The sequence below is a fragment of the Nothobranchius furzeri genome, chromosome 3 (assembly GCF_043380555.1).
Source record: "Nothobranchius furzeri strain GRZ-AD chromosome 3, NfurGRZ-RIMD1, whole genome shotgun sequence".
In the NCBI taxonomy this organism is placed as follows: Eukaryota; Metazoa; Chordata; class Actinopteri; order Cyprinodontiformes; family Nothobranchiidae; genus Nothobranchius; species Nothobranchius furzeri.
The window spans coordinates 54,566,751-54,587,585 of record NC_091743.1 but is presented as its reverse complement, the minus strand read 5'-3'; the positions used below and the strand labels follow the sequence as shown (position 1 = coordinate 54,587,585).

The 20,835-nt window shown below is 40.3% G+C and overlaps 1 protein-coding gene across 1 annotated transcript in view; it reads right to left on the bottom strand.

The window, feature by feature from the left end:
* loxl2a (lysyl oxidase-like 2a) overlaps window positions 1–17,899 on the bottom strand; it is a 31,988-nt gene extending 14,089 nt beyond the window's left edge. The window contains exons 1-3 of the mRNA XM_015959424.3: window positions 17,752–17,899; window positions 15,520–15,830; window positions 11,608–11,783 (exon numbers count right to left, since the gene is read on the bottom strand). Of these exons, the coding sequence (XP_015814910.3) occupies window positions 11,608–11,783; window positions 15,520–15,802 (459 nt within the window). The 5' untranslated portion in view covers window positions 15,803–15,830; window positions 17,752–17,899. The remainder of the gene's footprint in view (window positions 1–11,607; window positions 11,784–15,519; window positions 15,831–17,751) is intronic.
* Window positions 17,900–20,835: the final 2,936 nt, after the last annotated feature.

The window sequence follows — 20,835 nt, the reverse complement described above, 5'->3', positions numbered from 1 at the left end:
TCCTTGGTGCACAACAATGTACCATTTCTGTTACCCCATTTTTGTCCATACACGTATTATACAACAGTCCTCTTGAACTCTTCGGCTACTTCTGTCTCTCACAGTGTCAAAATATATATCTCAGGTGAAGCGTTTGAGATATTTTAGTTTTTTTGGCATAGCCTTTTTATGAGAAGGGGATACAGCTTATATCGGTTTACATTGGTTATCAGAAATTTAGAGTCAGACAATATTGGTATATTGGATTTCAGTAAAAAAGCCAATATTGAGCATTCCTACTGATAACCGATATTTACCAATATTATATCTGACATAAATTTCACTACATTTTTGACACCATGCCCAAACAAATATCTCACCGCTTCGTCAATACACACAATGCAAACGGCAACAAGATGGAAATACATATTGGTTATTAATATCGGCCCAGTTTTACTTATTAGGCTGATACAGATAAGTTATAAAATAAATCATATCAGCTGATGCTGATATATTGTGTTTTCCGCTGCCAAATATAAAATACAATTCATTATAATGGATTATAAGATTAATACTTTATTGCATTTACACTCTTCCAATAAGCCAAATTCCCATTAAAGACTCAAAAATGAGACATAAGGAATAATCAATAAATGAGATACAGAAGAAAAATATATAAGGACTAATATAAAGAAGATTTAAAGTAGTTTAAAAAAATAATAAAGACCACAAAGATGCAGAGAACACTTGGTTTGTAAGGTTTCTGTGGGTGATCTTTTGTCCACCTAGAAAGGTTATGCAAAACCATCTGCTCACGGTATGAGTAAACAAGCCTCACAGTCGTCATCTTGTGTCCTGACCACCCCTAAATCAAGAAGGAATGGCTACCTTTGACCTCTGGGGCTTGAAACTCTGCCATTGTTTCAGTCCTTCCGTGAGCCCAAAGCTGCTGTTTACTTCAGACCGAGTGTGAATTTGTGCCACAGATATCAAGTACAGCTTAAACTCTGAGTTTGTGACCTGTACATGCGGATCTCAGCACTTTTATAAAAAAAAGATCAGGCACTTCTCCCAGAATATTAAACATTTGCCCACTGACTGGTTTCCTGAGATGATGTCAGCCTTGAGGAATGTTCAAGGCTTTGGAGTCCCTCAGCATTTGAGACTGAGTCTCAAGTGCTTTAGGAGTGACCCCCCCCCCCCCCCCCCCCCCCAACTGACCGCAGTGGTTGGAGCAAGCAGAAGCTTCTCTTTCATAAAGAGATTCTCTCTAGCTGAGCATGACAGAGTGTGTTTTCCATTTTATCCAGCCTGGTGGGGCGGGAGGTTAGAATGATCACAGAGCTGATGCTCTCGGGTTCATCTGGTTTCTTTTCTTTTTTTACCCCTTTAGAAAAGCTAAAGGAAACTGATGTAGAAATTCGCTTTGGTTTAAAAGCAGATTTTGGGAAAAAGTAAAACTAACACAGACAGGTGTGAGTGAGGGATGAATACGGCACTGAGATAGATCTGAGCAGTGTTTCTTTTGGCTCAGTGTGAGGAAACTGGCTGTCTGACTGTGTGAGGCGGAAGAGAAGTGGACAGATATGCACAGCTGGGATTCAGCCAGGCGCCCACCAGCCTCCCAAAGCCTCACCACCAATCATAGACTCAGCATTATCCTGTCTGGTTGTGACCCAGGCACATCTTCTGGTCACTTTTTGGTTCAGATTCAGCGAAGAGAACAAAGCCGCATGATCAACATTGTTCACATTAAAGCTGGGAAAAGTCTATATGTTACTGTGCACATTTTAAATCACCCCTATAATGTGGCTCACTGCAGACAGTCTTGCAACCAGTGGCTGGCATGCTTTTAGGAGCACCCGCATAATTCCTGGTATAGCCTGACAGCTAAAGTGGCCTGCTTGGTATTACAGAACACATTTCTAATCTGTGTCCCTCCAGAAGAAGTTTTGTTTTCTGACCAAGTAAATGGAATAAAATACATTTTTGACACGCTTTATTTGTATATATTTGAGGCCAATTTTTTAAAATTGGTTTATCATAATAAAATGTATCTTCTTCCTGGTTTGTAACTGTAATTAGATGTCTTAGATGTCACACACACACACACACACACACACACACACACACACACACACACACACACACACACACACACACACACACACACACACACACAGCAAATTTTAATGTTTTATTCTTGTGAAGCGCGCTGTGCAATTTTTATCTTGAGAGGCACTGTATAAACTGTGGTTACTGTGGTTGACCTGATGCTGCCGGGGCAGACGGCTCCCCTGATGGCGTTTCCTTGCCTTACCTTACTTGACTCATCTGAACTCAACAAAATATAAAAAGTATAATTTTTTACTGATGTGTGTGTGTGTGAGACTGTTATTGTTTTTAAACTGTTCTGGGAATTTGGGTCATTTTAATTCTGTAAAGCACTTTGAGTCGCACTTTTGCTTGAAAAGCGCTTCATAAATAAAATCTGATTGATAAAAAAATCTATTCTTTTATTTCACAAAAAATATCTTGACAGACGTTAAAAGATTTATCTCAAATATGTAAAAAAAAAATGTCAAAATACGTCATTTAATTTATATGCCAAAAACCCATAATCTTGTAAGGAAGCACACAAATAAAAAAACATGGTATTAGTTCAAATTCATTGAAAAGCTGCCTTGTTACATCTCTAATTTTTACTTCCTCAACACACGGCCATATTGAGCGATGCGCGTTCCTCAACACAGCTGTTGGTGAAAAAGATTCTCGCAGGGGCTGATGGTAGATTAGTATAACTATTCAAATGAACAGTTGGAAAATGAGCCCACTGTTAAAAGGCATTAAAGTTTTTAGCTTTCTGGACAAATGTAATCACGTTTACTGAACTCATCAGTTAAAACTTAATAAGACTGATTTTAAAACAACGTTGCCTTGAAAAAATAAGAAACTTAACTTGATCAATTCCATTGACCTATGGTTGGACAGAATATCCTACAAAGTAAATAATATTTATATGAGTAACTGAAGCCAATAAAAATATTTGCTTCATTTCAATCAGGTTTTTGTGTTTTCAAATTGTACTTATTTTACATTTTTAATCATTTTATTGAGGCGTATTTTCATATTTTAAATGTAATTTAAATGTGTTACAACCCGACTCTTTTGTAGTGAAGGGGAGGAGTAACACAAGAAACGTGACAGTGGGATTAAAAACGTGTCTGAAAGGGTTTAAAATGAACCAGTAAACAGATGCAAAGTGTTATAAATATAACACCAAGCAAAACAATTCCAATTTTTTAAAAGACCCACTCCAATGAAAATCGTGTTTTTTCTGTTTTTAACATGTTCTTGAGGCATTTTTCTTATGCTACAGGACATAAAGAAATTTAAGCTCAAAATTGAATTATTACATTATTCCATTAAAAATTGCATCGACATAAAGCACCTGGTTAAAACTATGGTAAAAGTTTTACCAAATCAGAACGCGTTTTAAAAATCAATTCAATTAAACTGTTTGTCAGAGTTAACCTTAAAACCAAAAAGGGAAATTCCCTCACCAAGACGTCTAAGCCAAGCTCCTCTATGGATCATTTCCAGTTTACAATTTTAGCAAACCTTCTGAACAGATAAGGGGTTTAAAACTAAAGCGAGGCCAGAAGAACCCCTGCACTGCTGCCTCCCACACTGCTGGATGGCACAGGGTCAGAAGTAGGATTCAGCTCAGCTGTGCTCATCAGCAGCCTGGAGGAGAGGAGGAGAAGGGGCGGTGTCTAAGCTGATCACAAGGGCTGGGTGATCCAGGCTTCTGGAGCTGAAGAGGCCAGGCTGGTGGCCGTAACAACAACATTTGCGGAAATGCAGAAAGACAATGACACAAACGGTCTCAACGAATTGCACAGATTTGTGCAAGCATGCAATCTCACCTGTTCAGTCTGTCCAGAGACCCTGTTATTTTATCAAGCAGTCACACTTTTTGTAAATTGTGTGTGACAGGCTTTTGGAGAGCCAGTTCCAGACGTGAATGTCCACTTTGAAGGAAGTGCATTCCTAAAGCAGAATCACCCGTATCTAACCTGATGATGACAACTGTGAGAAATATACTCAAACACTTTTCCAGAAGGAGGAAAAAGATTTAGGTGTTAGGTTTAAAATTTTGGAAAAAATGAATGAGGAGCTGGAGGCACAAAAAAGAGAACTATGGGTAGAAAGGGAAAAACTGAGAGATGAAAGGAATCAAATTAAAGTGACAATGTGTAGTTTTTACCATGAATCTCTGGAAGTATCCATTGAAATGTTGTAAATTAATTTAAAAAGATACCCAGTTGTTGAAAAATATTGGCGGTTTCATAACATAACCATAAAAATCAGGTCTAAAATACATAGGAGCGGGTATAAATCTCTGGGGAACGCCATATTGGATGCCATGTTTCCTTCTATAAAAGCCCGTGAGGACAGAATGCATTTACTGATTTGTAACAAATGGTTACAAAACTTTCAGCATTCACAAATTTTGTTCTTTTACACATTTACCTCTTCACTCATTGCAAGTGATGAAAGGGAATCCGATGTTCTTGTTATTTTGCTGGAGGTTGCACTCCCAAGGATTTTTGACCAAAATGGCCTTCTGTTGGTAAGGTCTTGCTTTAATACAAAAAATAATGCTTGCTTGCAATAATTCATTTACCTGCTGCCCCCTGTCGTCAGGGAAAATACACACCGTCACTTTAAGATGGAAAAGATTGGCATAAATAAGGAATTTAAAAATGCCAAACGATGAATTAATTGATCCATGGATTCAAAATGTTGAATAGAAACCAGAAACAGACAATATAGACTGGTCCAAAAACAAATTTGAGGCAATAAATGCAAGTTTGAGATTTATAGAAGAAGAAATTAAATACATGGAAAGGAAATAAAATATATAAGCTGAAAAAACGTCCAGTTAGATGGGTCAAGGTTAAAAGATGGCTACGTATCTTTAAAAGATGAATCATTATTTCATAAGAATGATGAAGTATATAAATCATTAAGAGTTAGTATCTTCAAATCATGACCCAGTATTTCAATATTACATTTTAGTATTATTATCTCATAATTATGACAAAGTATCATTAAAAAATTGTATCTTAAAGGGGGGGGGGGGGGGGGGGGGGTCATTTCACAATGATGTCCTGCTCTCCTCTGGTGACCCGATTAAACGGGAACTCCTTTACTGCAGACCAGAGTAGTTGTGAAGGAACCCAGCAGACTATAAAACAAATCCAACAGTTTAAAAAGAAGCCTAAAACAAACAGGTAAACAATTATGGGATGCCAGTAGTTCCTGTCAAAAACCTAGCGACTGAGATCTGGATCATTTGTAATCTAGACACTGAGGCATGGCTAATTCCAGCATAGAGAGAATTATAGTAATCCATAGAGAGAAGTAATAAATTTATGGATTACTGTTTCTAGAAGATTATGCAAAACAAATGGTTTAATTTTTGCAACACGACAAAGGTGGAAGAAGCATGATCTGACACCACGTCCCTCTCATAGGGAGCCAAAACCGAAAGCGTCATTCCTGTTATTAGTCAGATCTTGTTTCTTCCAGCTGCGCCGACTGATTAGCTTGAAACCAATTCTGAAACAGGCACACCTGGAATCCATAATCCATGCTTTTATCACCTCCCAACTGGATTACGCTAACTCCATCTTAATTGGTGTACCAGCCTCTGCTCTTAACAGGCTTCAGGTGGTATAGAATGCGTCAGCCAGGTATCTGACGAACACCTCTAGACGTGACCATATCACACCTGCACTTGCGCGGCTCCATTGGCTACCCATAAACTTCAGAGTGTAGTTAAAAAATCAGATATTTGTTTTTAAGGCCCTGAATGGACTGGCACCGGATTACCTGTCTGATCTTGGGACTCATGTGCCAAACCGGGTGTTGAGATCTGCCGACTGCTTGCTGCTTCACGTTCCCACCATGAAATACAAAACGCGGGGGCAGCTTGTCTATGCTGCTCCGTCCCTCTGGAATGCTCTTCCTTCCTCTCTCAGTGAGGCTGGCACCATCCCTACCCCGTTTCAAGTCACTGCTTAAGGCCCACATTTACGACCAGGCATTTTTAAACCTTTGACTTATTTTACTGTTGTGTATTTGTGTGTATTGATTGTGTTTGTTTTAATGTTACGTTTTACTTTTTATCTGTACAGCACTTTGATCAGCTGCTATGCTGTTTTTAAATGTGCTTCATAAATAAAGTTGGTATGGTAGGTCTAAAAATATTTACTTTTGTCTTTTACTGGTAAGATTCAGAAAATTAAAAGCTATTCATGACCCATCATCATCCAAACAGTCAAAGGCTAGATTGACCCATGGACACCACTACAAAAGGAAAATAGACCTGACAATCAGCATACAAGGGGAACCTAATCCCATTTTCCATAACAGTAATCCAAGTGGTAAAAGGTAGAAGTAGAAAAAGGACCTAGTACAGATCCCTTTATAGAAGGTTTCCTTTAACTAGTTTACCTGACCTAAAGTAGCATGAGTGTTTATTTAAAGTTATCAATTAGTTCTTTAATTTAAATCAAGCCATTTTATTTAAATGGTTGTTGTCGTGAAGATTGGCGGAGGACCATAGGGACACCAGTGCACAGTAGGCAGTAGAAAACTGTCTTTATTAGCCTGAAGCTAAGAGGAGGTTACCGGAGTGGAGTTCAGGTAAAGGCGGAGTCGAGGGCAAGCGTGGATCGGAACAAGGTAGGTTCAGGACGTGATCGTGGAGGCAGGCAGAGTTCTTGGCAAGAGTCAAGCGTGAAACGAGGTCGGTAGGCGATGACCAGGCAGGATGAAAAGGCTGGCAGATCTACTAGCAGCCGTGTTCAATAATCTGGTAGGGTGCTGGTGGTTGACTATGGAATATATGGCTGTTGAGGCAGGTGTGTGGCATGAGCTTGATGAGGGGACCCGGTGTGATACATGAAGGCTGATGAGGTGAATGGTGGTAGCATGGAGGTCAGGACATGGCAGGATCATGACGGGTTGTAGAATATTTTATTTTTAGTCCTTTTACCAAGGTAAACCTTAATGAAAGACTCATTCTTCTCAATGTACAAGAATACATATTTTGCAAAGTGTCAAATACTTTTTAAAAGTGGATTATTGTTATCGGTGAGTCTTTGATCACTGGGCCAGCAGTTAGCTTGTTTTGTGTCAGGTCAAACTGAGGTCAGCTTTCCAAAGAACATTTCTACTAGATGACCTCATCTTACTGACAGCTCTGAAGTCCTTAATCTTCCATATTTTACTTCCTAGAAATAATATTGCAGTTCTTGTTTATGATAGGAGCTGAGGAGTGGAAGGAAACAGATCTGTACAGTGCTTCCCTCTGAAGTGAGTAATTACGGAAATGTCTCCAAATGGAAGGCAGACACGTTTTCCTGACAGGATCTCCTTGTGAGCTTGTGGTCTAGCCAGCGTCTGACTAATGCTTCCACTACTCCACATGTCTTCCACTTTGTTCAGCCCTCCAGCCTGGTGCACGTTCACCAACACGTGCCAGTCCCACTTGACAAACCTTAGCTGTAAATGCTTATCATGTCTCAGTTTAGATAAAAAAAACTAAAGAAAGCACGTTCACGTGTGCCCCGCCCCTCTTTCCGCGTCGCTGGGCCCCAGTTCTCCAAACAGACCTGATGACTGATGTGCTTTGCATCTGGAATATCTATCAGCTTCCAATCTGGCAGTGAAAAGGACAAAAAAAAACCTCACAACTGATTTCAGGGATTATCGAACTACAACACAACCGGATGCAACATCTGTTTAATATGAAGTTAGACACGGGACAGAGAGCTTCCCGTAAAATAAAATTTTTTTTAGGGTTCATCAAACAAAACAGCTGGAAATGAAAAAAAAATTTTTTTAATAACAGACTGGATAAAAGCAGGAACAGAAACAAAACAGGTCTCCCACCAAAGCCTCCAATCAACTAAAACTTTATGATGTGTCAAAATTCAGTTAACCCTAATGAACTAGTTTCTGCTAGTACTTGTACTGCTGCGGTATAGTGTAAGTACTGTATGTTGTACTCATGTTTCTTTGGCTCTAGTGGTCCATGCCACAGCTCTGAAGCGCACAAGTTCACAAATAATAACTCACATTTATCGAGTGAGCACAACATGAAAATGTTCAATCATAAACTCTGGTTTAAAAGTCTTCAGCTCGGTCAGCGTGACTCACAAAAGAGAAGCACGGCCACTGGAGGATCCAGCTGCTGAACATGTGGCGCTGCATACTGCTACACTCCCTGTTCTGTAGGAGCTGGCCTCAGCTTCCCGACATAAATTACCCCTTCCTCCCCTCGAGCATGCGTATCCTCAGGAGCTTTTGTAATACAGAGTTCTCAGGACTCTTACTCAGGCTTCCTTTCTCTTGTTTTTGCAGTTTGATATTATAAAATCTGGATGATACATGTGTGCAGACTGCCTTAAACAACATCACTTTAATAAATAAATAAATACATTTGCATTTTGTTATTACAACCGGAGTTTTACAGTGGCACATTAGCATTCCTGGTTACAGTTAATGATAAACTGCAGCTGCTTTTGCAGCTCATTGTGCAGGAAAAAAAAACATTTTCTCTCTTCTAGAGATGAACTTTATCTGTTCATGAACATGTGCGGCAGTGCTTGATTTTTGATTGCTATATTTTTGAGCCATGTTAAGAAACAGACGTGATGTAGCAACAAAAGTGAAAAATCCTACTGTTTGTTGCTTTTTGGCACAGAACAACACTGTTGCACAACGATCCCACAAGTAAACTATGGTGTAAACGTCTTGGAGAACACAAACAAGAATGACTCCAATCAAACTAGTACCATGAACCTCTCATTATCCTAAAATAGTACAGTCCAGTCTGTGCTGTTCCCACACAAACATCATCCTAAACCGCAGGACTGTCTCGGCTAAAAGATGAAAAATTAGACTTCCTGCAGTCATAGTTCTGGATTTTGCTTAAATTCAGCTCCAGCTGATGAATGTGACTGCCACAGCTGTCACCGATGTCAGAAATCCTCTGAAAAACAAACGCTGACACTCAAAGTTCAAACACATTACAGTGAACAAGTAATAGGAGACATGAGGGGTGGTGTATGAAAATAATTAACTTTATTTATAATAATAGCTCAGTCACTCTTTAGGGGTGTTGGATAATGTCTACAAATTAAATTATGACTCTGAGGAAAGCTCAGAGTATCTAAAATACTTCTACTTTAATTTGCATTTACAAAGTAGTAAAAAGTAAAGGATACCATCACCCTTTCTGTTATTGATCCACTGTGGAGCTCACAGCCGGGCGGGTTAACTTTCCAGATGTCAGTTCATGCAGTGAATACACAGGCCGCAGGAACAGCCTTACTCGCTGCTACTGTCCGTTTAAGCATAAGTCAAATAGGTGCAGCTACACCTTTCTCCCCTTTCCTTTCCTCTGGGACTTGAAAGGAAGCGGTTGAACCGTGGAAATACTTGCAGGGTGGAACACAAGTGCACTAACACACCAGACACCCTGAATCCACAAAACTAACAGGGAACAAGAAGGTGTCGCGTACATTTGCAGCCTATAAAAAATGGGAATGAGTGAAGCGTGTTCAGCAGAACACACTCCTCATTTCAGTTTCACCTCCCATGCATTCCCTGCCCTGGAAAAATAAACACGTTTTTTTATATGAATGTTCTAGTCAAGCATCTTGACTGGATCTTATAAAAAACATATTCACTGTTCAGCCCACTAGTGACTCAGCTAATTCCACCACCCCACATCAAGTATAAACAAACACAAAGCTCTGGTATGAAGGCAGTGAGAACATACCGGCTCTCTTCTAAACTCACATGCTGCTTCAGCTCTATCATTAATGGAAAAATTTCTATCGCAGCTTCTTTTGATCGCTCGTTTTCAGACAAGCTGCAGGAATGTCTCTGGCAGAAAGGGAGGGCAGGAGAGCAGACAGTCACGTCCACAAGTCCACATCGACTCTCCAAACAGTACGGAGGCGTTGTCTGCAGCCAGACACAGTGGTAATTCCTGCCCTCTGGCTCATGGGTTCTGGACAATGGTACACTTCATTTTTTAGAGTTTTTAGGGCCGATTTTAGTCAATCTGGTAGCAAACATATATGCACATAGTTTCTAAGTAAATATGATGAAAATATTAAATTATATATTATATTTTAAAAAATTATAAATGGTTAGAGATGTAAGAATATATATTTCATAAAATTAAATATATATACAGACATTTTGTGTTATGATACTGAATCGATATCTAAAAGCAGTTTATGGATCTTTAGTAAGAATATACAGGCAAACATTTGCTGTACCTTTTGTCTGGTGCAATTTAAACTCCGACCACTAGGTGACAGCAGTTTTGGATTGGTCACAAAATTACAGGAGAATGGCAAGAAGTGATTTCAGCATTAAAACGCAATGAGAAAGACGGCAGTATCCAAAAGGTCGGTGGTTTATTTTCTGCTCTGTTTTACCTCGTCCACAGTGGTTTCAAAGAAAATTAAGTTTATATTTTTAATAGGAAATCTTCACGCGTCTTTTATTTTGAAAGTTGGTGGATATTTCACACTGGTCCTGTGTCTGACTTCCGGTCCGGCCCAATCTGAACTCCTGAGTTTGACATGTTCTGGAATGAATCCAAAGAATACATTTGGTGGACGCAAGCGTACACTTCTGGGACATGTCCCAAACACTCTGCTTCGCATCCAGTACAAACAACCCCATTGACTATAAAGTTACAGTCCCATTAATCATCATCACACACACTGGTGATCTTTGAATTTGACCCATCCCCGTAGGGAGTGATGAGCTGCAGCACTGGCTGCGCTCAGGGAACTACTTGTTGGTTTAACTCCCAATCCAACCCTTAAAGCTGAGTGTGAAGCGGGGAGGATTTGGGTCCCATTTTTTAGAGTTTTTGGTATGATCCGACCGGGATTTGAACCTCCATGTAACCAGTCTCAGGGCAGACACTAGGTCACTGAGAAGGTTTTGTGTTTATGTTTATTTAAGGACCATGTACAATATTAAGCATAAATATTTAAATTTGACGCATTGTACCAGATTTGGCTTGAAGCTAATTCGCATCTGTTGGACGCTTTATTTGGCAGCTATTTGCTGCGTATCACATTGGGTGGAAATCCAGGGTTAAAAATTGAAACTGTCATCTGACCTGTAGGATCACGATATGATATATGTGATATTTATCATTTCGCCACGTGTAAAACACACAGCTATAAATGGTCATGTGTGATGTTTTAGTAGCGCTACATTCAAACCGAACAAACACTTGGAGTTTCAAAAAGATAGGAAATTTACTGAGCTTGTAACAATCTGTCCAATTCCTGTAAAGAGAGTTGGAAGGATCAGAAGAAAATTCATCACTTTAAGCTATCTGGAACAATTCCACAGCAGTAGTCCTGCTAGGGTTTTTTCCTTTTATCCACAGCCATTCATCTGTTCCCTTTTCAGTGCAGAACATCTGTACAGGTTCATGTGGTAACATTTCTGTGATTGCATGAACATATGTGGAAGTTACAGATGAGTACAATTGTGAGTGTGAGACTATACCTCCATGCTGCTGGCTTGGTTTCTGATGAACTTGAAGCCTGGAATGCGTTTCTGGGAACACACAACCCCGACGTCCTCTGAATGTTTGCAGTCAGACACCCCAAAGCCGTTGGACTCGCACTGAGCCAGGCTCTTCTCAGAACCGGTGCAGTGCAAGTTGTCGAGCCAGATACGACCTGGGACAAGAGAAAGGCAAATGGAGATGTGACTTCTTACTTCAATGTTTGCATTTTCCCCCCATTTTGGGGTTTTAAATGAATGAAACCAACAACTGTGGTGAAATGGCTGCGTGTCCCTGATGTCCTTGTACAGGAAGTAGAGGTTACAGAAGATGTATTATTGCATAAAATAACTGTTAAGCAGTAGCTCACATCTTTTAAAGTGACGTTCTGTAAAAACATTATGAACAATCAACATCTTACCTGTTGTGGATAGCTCTTTGAACAGCTTATGTTCGGAGAATGCAACGTTTGAATGAAACGTTTCAAACATTTTGAGATTAAGGACAGTTGAGACACATTGCAAATGACCTCACTCTTAAGCCTGGGGCACGTCAGAGGCAGATGCGCCACGTCGCGCCTGCGATTTTGAGAAGTCAAGTAGTCACACAGGACACGCTGGGCCGCTCCGCTAAGCACTTCTTGGAATGCCGTGCGATAGTCACAACATCACGCGGGACTTGAGAACAGGAAGCGGGAAGTGACTCTACTGTTTATACGTGATCAGACTTGCCGTCGTGTTTTGTGAGACTCTAATTCATTAAGATTGGGTAAGTACGCTATTTATTAAAATACCTTAAGATCAATGGTACTTTGGTGGGCTGCCTGGTGGCACAGTTGTTAGCACTGTTGCCTCGCAGCAAGAAGGTTGCAGGTTCGAAACTCAGCTGTGGCCTTTCTGTGTGGAGTTGCATGTTCTCCCCATGCAAACGTGGGTTTCTTCCGAGTACTCCGGTTTGCCCCACAGATCACAACATGCCCTGTTGATTCACATTTGTACGTCGTTTTGGATAAAAGCGTCTGCCGAATAAATAAACATGAACATAAAGTTATCAGAACTGCGGTTGGGTTTGTGCCGTAGAGCTGTTCCGCATCTTAATGTCTGTTGTAAAGTACTCCACAATGTTGTAAACAGCCGCGGCGCTTGAGGTAGAACTGGCACCTATCTTCAGCGCCTCGGCGCGGCACTTCTGGGATGCGGTGCGGCGCTCCCCGTGTGCCCACTCTCATTAACTATGATGGCTTCTATTTAAAATGATGGCGCAGGCGCGACACAGCACGGCGCGTCTACCTCCGGTGTGCCCCAGGCTTTATCCTTTTATGCTATGGTCAGCTCGGTTTGGGCCGGGTGGGTCATTGCAATTATCCTGGTTGTGCTTTTGTCGTGAGCCAACCAGACTAGCCGTTAGCTCATCTGTCTGATCAGAACTATTCTCTGTTTCTCCAAACTGAGGTTGCTCAAAGATCTCCTAAACTTTTGTTTATAAAGCCTTGAATAGTCTAACTCCCTCAAACTTTCCGAACTGCTCAAACCCTACGTTACTTCCAGATCTCAGAGATCGGCAGATTGGGGCTGCATGGTGACACAGTGGTTAGCACTGTTGCCTCGCAGCACGAAGGTTGCAGGTTCGAAACTCGGCTGCGGCCTTTCTGTGTGGAGTTGCGTGTTCCCCCCATGCATGCGTGGGTTTCCTCCGGGTACTCCGGTTTCCCCCACAGATCACAACATGCCCTATAGGTTATACATTGTAAGCTGCTTTGGATAAAAGCGTCTGCTAAATGAATAAACATAAACATAAACATAAACCTACTCCTGTACAATCCCGAAGATGCATTACAAATCTCGTGGGGAGCGGACCTTCTCATTCGCTGCCCCCCAAACTCTGGAATACGCTCCCCCTCCATGTACGACAGGCCCCATCACCACGGTTTAAGTCGGTGCTGAATGCATATTTTTATCATTTAGCTTTTGTTTTAGACCTGTTGCTTGCCCTGCTATTATTTTTACCTTTCTATTCAGGTATTTTATGTTTTATTCGTGGTTTTAGTCATTCCACCGTTGTTCTAATCCAATTCTACCTAATTTTGCTGGCCTGTGCACTTTGGTCAGCTGTCATGCTATTTTAAATGGTCTTTATAACTAAATACGGTACGGTATCTCTCTACAACAGGTAGGATATTATTTGTTCATAGCATTTTAACAAAAAGCTGACGTGTCACTCTAAGTGTAAATGTTGAATTCATCTGTGAGGTAAATGGAAGTCTTTTGGTTTGGTGTGTGAAAAAAAATATTATTATTTTTTAAAGTTATAGACATTTGTCTTAAAAATTTTCATACTAAATCATTATGATTGATAGCAGCTATTTTGTGCAGCAAGAGTTGATTTAGTAAAATTCCAGGTAATACACTTCCATAATACATGAATTAAAACTGCAGGTTTGTTGTATTTGACACCTTAATCCACACGTTCCACTCTACAGTCATTTATTCGAGCATTTCCACCGAAGTCGTGTCACTCAAGAGGAGATGCTTTTGCTCTCTGACATAACCTTAATCCAAACACAACTAATAAATGTTGCCCTGGCTGAAATGGATCATCTGTCGTACAGCTGGTGTGTCTGAATCATCCGTGAGGAAAACCACATAACTGCAGCCAAGGGACCCTCCAATGTGCTGCTCATCAAGCTGACAGTCTCAACATGTTGCAGAGGAACATTGTGATCATGCCAACAAGGCTGCATAGTACACGGTCACGTAGCCTCTTCCTTCGCTGCTTCTGGAAATAATAAAGAGTGCCTCGTGTTCCAGCGGTAAAGTACTGCAGAGCGAGAAACAGCTGCGTCTCGGTACACCTTTATGTAATACAAACAAATAGAGTTTGGAGGTTTTATGGGGGTTTAACAAAACGCTGAAAGGAGCAGAGAGCACAGTCCAGGTGGAGACATTCGTCTTAATAATGAGCTTTTCCCGTCACTTAAAAAAAGTTAACCAAAAAGACTCAGAGTCAAGAAAACACTGTTCTCAAACAAAAAAAGTGTGTTTCATCAGTTGTAGATGTCAGTGTGTAAGCTCTTATGACGGGAAAAATCCTGGTTGCATTTACTGTATGATGATGTGTTTTAATCTGCAAAAAAATCCATCAACTAAAAATCAAATGTTTAGTCCTTGGAAATTTGTCATTTTCTGCTCTCAGGTTGTAACTTGATAAAGTTTAAATCTGATTACTTTTGAAGCATCCAGAAGCCACATCCTAACCCAGTCACAAAGCAGACCGTCATGTACTTCAGTCACAATCATAATGATCTGCAAACATCTGGCTTCCTGTGCATGCTGACATAAAATATCTAAATCCATTAATAATGTCTGCGTAACCGTGCTGATCAGAATTTCCATAAAGTCTGCTGAGCTTCAGAAAACTGGTAATCTGCAGACCTTGAAGTGGCTGACAGCACGTAACCCACCCAGAAGTATGTGGCTACAGGGAGCTGTCTGAATTTACAGCTACCGCCATGCAGTCACCACCAGCAACCTTCACAATCACAGAGTTGGAAACTTCTGTGTTTCTATGGCGATGGACGGGGGGGAGGGGGGGGATTACGTCAATGTGTGTCTGGTTTACTGTTTCCAGTCGTTCCCTGCTCTGAGCTGACTGACGTGCTCCAGCTCACGTCTCGTGTCTAACGAGGAAACCAGTGCCTACAGGGGGATTGAGAGTCAGATGGGGAATAACCTCTACCTCATTCATTCCCACGGAGCGTATCAGATGGAACTGCAAGCAAAGGTATGCTTACTTTGAACACATGCCACTGGACGGCTGACAGATCACCCACATCCTGTGTCCTCCGCCTCACTTCTTAAACAGTGAAGCAATTTTGATTTGATTTTTTACACCTTTAGACACTTTTTTCTCACCTTCCCCTCTTCCGTACTTGGCTGATGGCAGCCAGGACACGGCATCCATGAAGCCCAGCTCCCTGCATACTACTTGGGCTGCGTAGATGGAGAAGTCGTCATCACACACTGTTCCCCACTCTCCGTCGTAGAGAACTTCCACTCGGCCCTCGTAGTGTTTCCTCTTCTCCCCCGCGAGACGGAGTTGGATTTTAGGGCTGTCAGAGTCTGACTGAGCATTGCACAGCGCCCACGTGCACAGCAAGGCCAACACAAGACAGTTGATGCTAAGTGGGTTCAACATCGTAGAGAACAAGGGAGAAGAAAAAATTCTGAAGGGAGATAAAATGAAAAACTCCTGTTACCATCAGCCACTTTTACGGACTACAAAGAGTTAAACATGTTTAAATTTTAGAAAATAGGAGGAATCGTTAGAAAAGTGTGGTTTGACCATCGTTATCTGGCTCCAGTACAACCACAGTCATACATGCAGCACTCACCACCAATAGAATCAACTGAATGTAGAGAAAATGTCTCATAAAAATGAAAAAAGTGGTTTATCTATAATATATAATTAATTTATTGCACTTATATTTGGGAATTGCTGTTGCTCATACTTCAAATTAAACATTTTTTTTTAGTAAAAATACACAAAAAGTAAGAATTTGTGAAGGCTTGGGAGGTAAACATAAAGGTTAAGAGACTTGCTTTTATCTGTCTGACAGCCTAATGAAGTGTAAATCTGAGCTTCAGCAGGGAGGGTGCGGCTACTGTCTTCATCTGCTGATCGGTGCCTCCAGACTGAGCTGAACTCTCTGAACTTCACATCAGAGACAATATTAATATTTTATGAAAAACACTGGAACCCGAGATCCTAGCGGGGATAAAGGAATGCCATGGAGACAACCGGGAGACCTCAACATCCAGTGTGGAATGAGGAGGGCCTACTTTCCAATTTGACGTCATAGAGAAAGTCCAACAAACTATACAGTCTTGAATAAACACTTGCCAAGGTAAAGGTCATTAAACTAAACACCACTGGGGAGGCTGAAGGCTGACGGAAACGTGGGCCAGTCCCCCAGATGGACTCATCGGTTTAACTGTATCAGCTGAACCGCTTTTAAATTATTTGTTGAATGAAACAATGTCTGTTTTGTCAATTTTCATGTTTCAGTTTGATGTGAATTCATTCGTTCGACAACTAAGCAAAAATAATACTACAACCTCAAATTTAACTTTGGTTTCACTGTCGTGACAAACGTGTGGGGAGGGAACCCCACCACATCTCACTAAAATAAAAATATTCACAGAGGAAATTAGGAACAGCCACTGCATGAAAATAGTCACCCCTGAGGACTGTAGGGATCTTGTCCAGATACAACAACATAATAGCTTCATTATTAAAAAACACACACAACGACCTGTGTGGATATTTTCCCTCTGATTTTTTTTGTTCATAGAAACAGACGATTAAATGTTGCTTTTACTCTGCCTGCAAATAGAATGGATTCATAAATGTTCTCTTTGGTTTATGCAGGTAAAGTGATAAGGACAATGTTCAGCTCTGTGTTTGTGCATTTTAACAAAATGAAAGTGAATGAACAAGCTACAGATAACAGTAGCTAAGATTTGTTTTCTGCAACAAAATATTGCTTTCAATTTTTGATGCAAATAAATAATGACACTGCATTAGCCCCATGGTTCTCAGACTGAGGTGAATGTATCAATGGAGGATTTCAGAACAAATATTCCCATATTTGCAGCAGGAAACACACACAAACGCCTTTCAGAGATCAGTAAAGAGCGTTCACAAACACTTAAAATACCCTTTGAAACAAGTCTGGTGATATTCACACACATCTGTTTGCAGGGATGAGGAGTCAAACCCTCTGACTTGTGTAGAAAACCCTGTTTTCTGATCCTCTACAGAAACTCACCTGTATCAGTCTAACTGGTTTTAATGTAATCTGCAGCTAGGTGCAAAAATAAAAAGCACCAGACTGAGACCTGGTTCTGTGTATCCGAGGTGCTTCTCGTTACTAAAAGTTGCAGAACCACTGCATTAGCCCATTTACTGATTATAATATGTGTGTTTATGTGGCTAAAATATCAGATTTAAGTCGTTAATATATTATAGTGGGTGACAGAACTGAATTCAATAATAACACCTGAGGATCACTCACATTAATCGTGCACATGCGAAAACCCTTCGAGTCAAGACTCGGACAGGAACTTTAGAAAGAGAAAACTTACAGAACAAGCAGACCGCGCTGACCGAGACGAGGTTTCCAACCTGTTGGAGAGGATGGGGTGTGAGGCAGCGGTTCTTTGTCCCTTAAGTACTTTCTAGACTGTTTTTTTTTTCTTCTTCCAGGGCTCCCCTCACAGCTGGCTGCGCTCGTCACCGTCCACACCACGGTACACGTGACAGCCAATCAGAGGCCGCCTCAGCATCCTGACCCCGCCCTCCCCAACCCAATCACCAGGGTTACAAAACAGAAGTCCTGCTTCTTCTTTCTGTCCTCCTCATTTATCATCACTGCCTCGTGATGAGCTGAAAATGTTACAGATAAAGTTTTCAGGATGTTTTACCATCCAGGAAGTCAGTTTGTTAGTTGGCCCTCATCTTTTGTTAGAAAAAATAATTTTCTCAGAAGTACCACCCCCTGGGTCTTTTTGAGCTAGCCAAAAGGGCAGTGTCAACCCACAAGCACTGGTTCAAACTCAGTTAAAACAAAACAACTATTGATTATTAATAATCCAATTATATTACTCTGATTTATTTGACTGACAGCTTGTAGCATTGACCTCACTGCTGCTAGCTGATAATGTGGGAGAGTCTTCTATTCCTTGGAAAATTAATTCCAGCTGTTTTTCCCAAAAGTTCCCATGAAGACAGCATAGCTGACAGCCGCACACGTGGCAGCAGCAAGACAAGGAGCTGGTTTCCTGGCTGTTTACTTTATTGTTCCTGATAAATGATCAATTGAAAAGCAAAAAGTTAAATACTCACTGGTGAAAAATTATGCATATTAATAATTATTACCCTCCCCCCTCCAAAGCAAAAAACAAACACAAATAAACAAATAAACAAATGAGGAAACCAGCATGTTTTACTTTGTTAACATCCTCATGAATTTTAAATGAGATTTGGCCTTTTTGGTAAACAGTGACATCATTTAGTGCCCTCCTGAACTTTAGGTTTTTAATGAAAACCCGCAAAGGCACCACGAAGTGTAGGGAAAACGAAAGATGTGTGGTATATTAAGGGAACTAAGCAGTTTTGGCTTGCTTTTACCACCCCCTAGTGTCCATTTGTAGAAAATTTCCTCACTGTGCGTTCGTCTTTTTAACACCTTAAAACAGCTGAAATGTCTCCCCAGCCTTATAGCGTCTACAGGAGTCGTTCATCACTAAATTCAACAAATCCATTTGTTTATGATCTAAAACATGCAGGAAATGAGCTGGAAGCAGACTGCAGCACCAGGTATGTTAGCCCAGTTATTTTCTATTTCCTATAAGAGCGGCCACCAGTCTGAAGTTGCAAATGGAATATTCTGGCCAAGGGAGAGATAGGGGCTGGATGGACTTTTCCCCCAAAAAGTCTATTTATCACATACTGGCTCAAGAAAATTATTTAAAAATATGAAAAAGTTGCAAAGTGTCTCATTAATAAAAACACTGACAGATCTCTGCACAAACATTTAATGGAAAAACACAAATTTACAATTTACTGCAAAAATATACACAAGATGCATGAAGACAACTGTCAACAGACCAGAAGCTGCAGCGAGGGATGTTGCAGATGTAAACGTATCATTAATACAACATTCTAAATCTATTTGTCTCACATGCACAGATGTTTTCATTTTTTCAATTAAATTAATTACAAAAACAAATATGAATTTTATGAGCTCATAAAGAGACACTTATTCTAAGGAATGATATACAAATTAATATGAAATGAAATTAATATTAACTAGATTAATAAACATCTAGAACTGATCATTCTGAAGCAGACAAAAAAAACATTCAAAATAAGAATGGACGACATAAGAACTTTAGCTTTTCAAATTCAGATGAGAATAAAAAAAATTGAGAACATAAAACATAAAAGATGCAAAAAAAAAGAGGGGATTTTTTTTTGCTTCTTGTCCCTAAAACAAGATGTTTCCAATGTTAAGATACTTTTAAATATGACACTGTTGGTGTAAGAAAAATAGTACGACATTTGACTTTTGTTTAGTGGTAAACTATAATATATTATAATATATGAAATATCATCAGCATGTCTCTCATTACACGTGTGGAAAGTGGACTGGTTTGTACTTTGCAGCTTAAATAGTTGTGAAAAAAAGGACAAAGATCATTTATTAATTCATACCCATTTATTTAGGAATGCACAAAATATAACCAACAACATACAATTGGTACGTACTTCACTCTTACATTTTACAAATATCTGCAACAAAGCTCCGAATGTTCTTGTCATAAAATACAAAATATACACATTGTACCATAACAATGGATGTGCTTTGAAGAGCAGCTCTGAGCTAATGTGGCACCACTATAACAGACATGGAGTCACATCAACATCATTTTACCTTGATGTTTGGCATCTGATTGTGCAGGAGTAAAAATAATCATTTTTCCTTACAGGGCTTCAAAACCCCTTCAAGTCCAGATCAGAACATGTTAGATAGCAAAGAGGAAACTGTTGCATAAAGAACATGTGCTCCCAAAAACACCACGGACAAGGCCGTACACCTGCAGATTCCTTTACGAGTCCAGAATATCCTTATCATGCAGGAAACATACCGCATGTTTTGGCAAAATAATCCAGAAATGCGTGAAAGGAAAATAAAAGTTACCCCATCAACATCTAACAGAAATAATGTCAATACAACCTGTAATAGTTACATGGCTGCAGCTAATGTGACCTATACTTCAACACAGAGTGACAGTAAAACCTGACATGGCACATGATTGATATTACAACAAATGATGGACGTAAATTGGGGGGGGGGGGGGGGGGGGGGACACATGTCCCCCTCACTTTTTCCAAAGTCAAGTTTTGACCCCTGCATGTTTTACCATCCAAAAACAATATTACGCTATGTTAAATTGGCACTGGTTGAGCTCTAGGACCAAGCGGAAAACAACCGTTTGTGTTGAAGCCTGTTTCCCATTAGAGCATACTGTAAAGATACACCCCCCGTGTCCCCCCCCACTTCTAAAGTGAAAATTACGTCCATGCAACAAATTACACAGCTGGATGTGATACACGGTTCTCTGCAAGGCATGTCACACTCAGGTTTGCAGGACCTAACGCTTGTT